Raw genomic sequence first — 6,403 nt, 5'->3', positions numbered from 1 at the left:
TTCCATTTACATGCAAACACATCTGTACCCAGACAAGACACCTGCACACACGGGCACAAGCGGCAAGCATGGATGGAAACATGCCTGTGATGAATCTTGGATGTGTCTCTACCACTCACGCCCAGAACCAAGGACAGAAACCCCAGAGCGGAGCGAAGGAGACAAGACTTGCTGGGGGATGCAGTGGGATCGCTGGGACGTAACCTCCCAGAACACAGGAAGACCCAAATGATGAAGGAGCTCTGATGAGATTCTCAGAGGTTCTCATGGACACCCTTAGAGGGGGGAGTGGAAGAAGTAGAAATGGGGACGACTGGCAAACACAGGATGGGCGTGTGGGCACAGCTACCATGTAGACAGCACAGGGTGAAGCGATGTGGAATTGGCACCCTGCGGGAGCTGTCTCTGAACACAGAGTGGGCAAGAAAATGTGTGTGTATACGTATGTGTATGTGTAAAAATCACAGAATGTCAGAATTTGAAAAGACCTTAGAGCATCTAGTCTATCACCACCATTTTTAGAGGAGGAAACTGAAGCCCAGAGAGGGAAAAGGGAAGAGACATGCCTAAGGTCACACAGACTCGGAGACAGGGCAAAGATTAGGCCCTAGATTTCCTGAATGCTCATTCCAGGATTCTTTCCACTATACAAAATTTCCTTTCCATATGTGTTAATGTATGTGTGGGGTGGGTGGGGATGGTGGGAGAGGAGTTTGTCTGTTTTTGCATTAATTGGCCTTTATCCTAGGCTGGTCTGGGCTTCCTGGTTTGAGGACTTTAGTAGGGGCTGAGGGTGGGTGATGGTGGGGCAGAGAGACTGTGAGAGGCAGTCTAAGTCTGGAAGGGCCTAGTGGCACAAAGACCTCAACCAAAATAGGTTAGAAAGAGACAGTAATGGGGGGAAAGGAGCTCAAATAGCAAATACTTTCTGTTCTGAGAAGCTGGCTCACCTTTTCCTGGAAACAGGCCTCTGCTGACCAGGGTGGGAGAAGTAACTTTCCGTAGACAACCACTCTTAAACAGGTACAGTAACCACAGTCCTTATCTACATACGAGAACATACATGATCTGACCAAAGGGGTGGGTGATGCACATATGCATGAGAAAAGTTGTGGGCTGTGGGAAGTTCACTTACATGTCAACTTCACCTCTAGTGGATGTTCCTTATGGGTTCAGCTATGCCTAAAAATCCCTAATTAGTCACACCCTGAGGGCACATTTATAAAGGCCATGTAGGTGCAGGGGTGGGGTGGAGAAGGAGGGAGACTGAGGGATTATGTCAATGCCATATATCACCAGTGATCCAAGGGTGGCATATGTGCATGTTGGCATATATCCAACCATGTTGGTGGGTGTGCAAATGAACTAGACACATATCTGAACATGGCAATGATGCCTATAGCCTGGGAGAGGGTATTCCATTGTCATCTGTGTCTGGTACATAATTCAGCCAGTGGACCAAAGGGGCCCCTGGAGCCTGTTGCTTGTGTGTGTGTGTGTGTATTTGTGTGCATATGTGTGTGTGTGTATGTGTACTGAGATACACACAAAACAAAGACATTAATACACATACACATACTGATGCATATATACATACACACACACACACAGAGCTGCCCATCCCTGAGAGGGCATGTCTTTCCTAGCTGGGGAATTATTTATTGCTACCATAAGGGAGGTCCAGCCTTGGTTCTCTCCAACTAGTGAGAGGAATCTGGGGCCCCTAGGTGCAGAGAGCAAGGTTGAACTACCATGGGCTCCCAGGCTATGCCAAACTAAACAAAGCCCTGAGTGAAGGCATGGGAGACCTTCCTCCTCACCCCTACACTGCCCTAGCTGCACCACAAGGATGAAGAGTCTACCCACATAGCAGCTGTACTTCCTGGCCAGCCCCCACTTAATTCAGGGAGCAGGGGTTTGGGGGAGAAGAGGGAGGCCCAACCCTTGTATGAACCAGTTCTATGCTCCAGGCATGGCTTTAGAAAAAAGGCAGTTGATACACAAGGAAATACAGTAGTCCTGATGCAACTGAAACAAATACAGAGCAAAATAAAGTTACTAATTAATAGCTTCAGGGCTCAAAATCTAACTATGGATCTCCAGTGTAGGCTGAGTGCATCTCAGGGCATGTTGAGTTCTGCTATGGATGGCAGCCAAGGCCCATGTTACCGAGGCAGAGAGGGAGTAAGTATGGGACACAGCAGGATCACACCATTAGGAGGAAGATGAGTGTTGGACCTAGAACCCTAAAGCAAAGGGCATAGGAGAAACTGGGTCTCAGGGACAGAAAAAAATCCTGCTTCCAGGCCTTTGGCTGCCTACCCCCTGTGTTTTTTTTAGCTCTGTCAGGCTTCAGGAAGTATGTCAAATGCACACCCATTATTTCCCCCAGGCTCTCTCCAACAAATGAGGCGTGTGTGTGTGTGCGCATGTCTGTGTATATGCCTCTGTGAGCATGTGTGTATGTGTCATGCGGCCACCCAGGCCAGACCCCTGCCAGCTTAGGGGTGTCAGGGCCTCTGTATGCACCAACATGAAAGCTAGAGGCAGAGATGGTACCGATAGCAGTCTGTTTGTGTGTATGTGAAAGATCCACAATCTTGTGGCAAGATGCCTAGTTGCACAATATTTGAGCTTGCATCTCCACATGAACTTGTGCAGACCTGCAGGGGGAGGAGAGTGGGGAATGACCTCAGATTAAACACAGATGCACACAAACCCATACAGGACACACAGCTGTGCTGATAAATATATGTGTGTATGGAATACATAAAGGGTTATAGACACACCATGTAGTCACATGTACACACAAACACACACGCAAATATGTATAGATAGGTCATAGAAATATATATCTCTGTGCCCACATATACAGATGTTATACACACAGTGTGGTGGGCTCTGCCTGGGGCTAACATACAATCATACTCCACACACACCTCCTGGAGGTAAATACGTGCAGGAGCGTGCACACACATGCAAAGGTCATTTACACACGTCTAGTAGAGAGGCATATTTGCGTGCGTGCATGTGTGTATGCATGTAAATTTTCATACTGCTTAAACAAAGATAAGTCATACAACAAACACAATAGGTATCTACATAGCGTGTGGATAAACACAGCAAGAAGGTGTATGTGTACACATGGCTGGGAAGAAATGAGCGGGTCTCTGTATACATACCAAGTCACATTGTTTACACCTCCATGTGTGTATCCGAGCACACACACACCCTGACCTATGATCTATGTACATCTAGGGTGAATGGACTGGATGCAGGTGGCTATTCATACCCCAGGATGTCATCCGCAATGTATGAGCATACAGACCTCTGTGTGTGTGTGTGAGTGTGTGCGTGCATGTGTGTGTATAGATGTGGAAGCTGTCCCTCAGACAAACTTTGTCAGTGCCAGTGAGTGTGCCTACAGATCCACGTATGTGACCACACCTTCTCCCACTATCAGAGCCCCTACAATCTGTACTGGACACACATGGTAGGGATTGATGGAGGGATACACTCAGCCACAATGTATATGACAGCTCAGGCCACAGGCAGACACATAGGATGGGGCAATGGGGGAGGGGAGAGTGTGGGGGGAGCCAGCGTGCACGTACACCCGAGCACACACATGCCCACCCTACACATTGCCAGCATGTGGGCCCCCATGGTGCTAGGCCTGTGTGGGGAGAGGCAGGTGGCTAGGGCTCATGCCTGCTGTAATCTACATGCGGAGGAGGGGCATGGGACATGGGGGTCCCACTTCAGGGTGGGGAGGGGATTGCTCAGGTCCATATTATGGACAGTGGAGGGGAGGAGAGGGCACTGCCTGGATCCAATCTTAGGGGCTGAGACTGGAAGAAGGGGGACGGGTAGGGGGAGCTGGGGGATGGATGGATGGATGGATGGGGGAGGGGTATTGCTCCCATTCTGGTGAGGGGGTCTTGGGGAGATGAGGAGAAAGTAAGGGGACAAGTCTACAAGCCCAGCGTCCCCCCGATGGACGACGCAAGCACCACCCCCAGCACCACACAGCAGATGATGATCATGATTTTCTTCTGCAGGTGGGAGAAAGTAACGGGAGACAGAGAGACAGAAAGAGGGAGGTAGGAGAGAAGGAAAGGAAGTAGAGGAAGGAATGTAGAGAGGAGAAAGAAAAGGAAAAGGAGAGGAGAATGAAGGGACAGGAAAGGGGGAGGGGAGAAAGAAAGGAAAGGGGAGGTGAGGAAACGATGAGAAAAGGAGGAAAGAGTAGGTAACAGGGGAGGAGAGGAAGAGAGAAAAGGAAAGAGGAAGAGAGAGGAAAGACAGGAGGGAAGTAAAGAGAGGAGGGAAAAGGGAGAAAAGAAGAGGGAAGATGGAAGGAGGGAAAGGAAAGACAGAAGAAAGGGAGAGGAAAAAAAAGGATTAGAGGAGGAAGAAAAAGAAAGGAAAAGCGAACAGGAAGGAGGGGAGAGAGGCGTTGAAAGTGAGGGGGAAAGGAAATAACGAAGGCGATAAGAGAAAGGAGAACGTAAGGGAGAACAGGAAGAAGGAAAAATATGAAAGAGGGAGGTAAAAAGGAAAAAGGTAAGAGAAAAGAAAGTCAGAAAAGAGGGGAAAAGGAGGAAGGAGAAGAGAAGGTGAAAGGAAAGGAGAAAGGCAAGAACGGAGGATGAAAGGAGAGGTGAGAGGAAGAGGATGGAGAGAGCAATACAGAAGACAAAAAGAGGAGAGAGAGGAGGGAGGGAGTCAGGGGCGGGGGGAGAGAAAATTGGAGGAGGCAGAGGAAAAAAAGGTAAGTTAGAGGAGGAAAGATTGGAAAAAGGGAAGGAGAGAAAAAGGAAGACGGTGAAACAGGAGAAGCAAAGGTGGACAGCAGGTGATGGGCAGGGCCAAAGAGGACGAGGTAATTGGGAATGTAAAGAGAGAAAAGGGATGTGGGCACAGAGGAAGAGGGCAGGAGAAAAAAGACAAACAGAAATAAGGAAGAGGTCAGAGCAGGAGATTAGGTCCTTCCACCCCTATTTCACCACTTACCTCATACTTCTTGCCCTAAACCCCAGCCTTCTGCCTCCCCGTCCCCAACTTCCTTCCCATCCACCTAACCCTGGCCCAGCTCCAGCCCAACCCTCTCACCCTCCGGGCCTTGCTCTGATATTTCACGGCTTTCTTGGTGTCGGATACAGCCCGCTCCACGTAGTCCACAGAGTGTTCCACGTTGTACTCAATTCGATCAATCATCTCCCCCTGCAGAGAGAAGGGCCCGTATGGCTCCAAGTGGTCCAGCAGTCAAAGATAACAGTCTGGAGAGGACCATGGGGTCACACAACTCTACCTGGCTTTCCACAAGCATGGCCATGTCTACAAACATGTCGTGCAGCTCCCGGATGCTGGTCTCCAGTTTGATGATCTCATTGTGCCTTGTCTCAATCTCATTCAGAGCCTGCTTGGTCATCTGTGAGTCCATCTTGATCTGGGGAGGTGGAGGTGGGGGTGGGGATGGAGATGAAGAATGGGCCTCATCAGCAGACACATCAGGTTCATCCCCTTCATTGTGAAATAACTGCTTTGGTCCTAGATCTGATCGAGATTTCTGACAATCCTTAGTTCTGATATCCCCCCAGCTCCCAGAGACCAGGGGACAGGTACTGTTGGAGGCCAGTCCCAACAATTAAGGGGCCCATATGTGGCATGCAGTAGGTACTTAATAAATGCTTGTTGACTGATTGATAAATTACTATGTAAGAGAGGGAGAGTTAGGCAAGACAGAAATACAGGGCTTGAGTGAGAAAAATAATAACAACAAAGCGCCCAAGAGGAGAGAACCCCTGGGAACTGTCGGTGGGCACGGACAAATGAGCCAAAGAGTTCTGTCCTGGGTGGAAGGATAACCACAGAATGCTGAGGTCTCCCCCTCCCACTACCCCGTCCCTCCCTCACATCGTCCGTAAAGATGGCCAGCTTTCCACTCTCCAGCATGTCTTCCAGCTCCTCATTGGTTGTGGTCCTTCCAGCTGCAGAGAGAAAGGGACATTGGAGGGGATGGGGATGACCCAGCGAGGGAGCCAGTTGAAAGACAGGATGGATACCCAGGGAAGGGTCTGGGCCTAGGGGAGTCCCCAAGCCCCTCTTCAGTGTAGGCCTAAAAGAGGTGGGCCCAGCCTCAGTTTAGACCTCTCTGCCCACCCCATTTCCCTCCTGGAACCTGTAAATCTCAGATTGGTCCCAGGGTCTGTGAGCCTCAACCACAGGCCAGGAGCAGGTCAGAATTTGGGGAAAGCTGGGTAGGCAGGGAGGGGAGGGCCAAGTACGCACTGATCTCGAGTTGTCGCTGGATCCGGTCCTTGCATCGGTCTCGATACTTGGACTGCGTTGCATTATATTCAGTCATCACCTCCACGAACTTCCGAGACAGTGTGGAGTG

General features: G+C 49.8%; 1 protein-coding gene across 4 annotated transcripts in view; it reads right to left on the bottom strand.

Annotated features, from left to right (window-relative positions):
* Window positions 1-6,403, bottom strand: part of STX1B (syntaxin 1B) — a 29,035-nt gene that overhangs the window by 6,234 nt on the left and 16,398 nt on the right. Inside the window, exons 6-10 of one of the 4 annotated variants that reach the window (XM_072597531.1) lie at window positions 6,295-6,403; window positions 5,920-5,993; window positions 5,315-5,452; window positions 5,116-5,226; window positions 169-2,246 (exon numbers count right to left, since the gene is read on the bottom strand). In XM_072597531.1, coding sequence (XP_072453632.1) covers window positions 2,166-2,246; window positions 5,116-5,226; window positions 5,315-5,452; window positions 5,920-5,993; window positions 6,295-6,403 — 513 coding nt within the window. In that variant the 3' untranslated portion in view covers window positions 169-2,165. Of the gene's footprint in view, window positions 1-168; window positions 2,247-2,737; window positions 4,056-5,115; window positions 5,227-5,314; window positions 5,453-5,919; window positions 5,994-6,294 lie in introns of those variants that run through there. The other 3 variants (XM_072597532.1, XM_072597529.1, XM_072597528.1) reach the window with 3 other exon arrangements.

This window comes from Notamacropus eugenii, chromosome 3, assembly GCF_028372415.1.
Source record: "Notamacropus eugenii isolate mMacEug1 chromosome 3, mMacEug1.pri_v2, whole genome shotgun sequence".
NCBI classification, from domain to species: Eukaryota; Metazoa; Chordata; class Mammalia; order Diprotodontia; family Macropodidae; genus Notamacropus; species Notamacropus eugenii.
The sequence above is the reverse complement of the archived record's forward strand: the minus strand, read 5'-3'. Positions and strand labels throughout refer to the sequence as shown.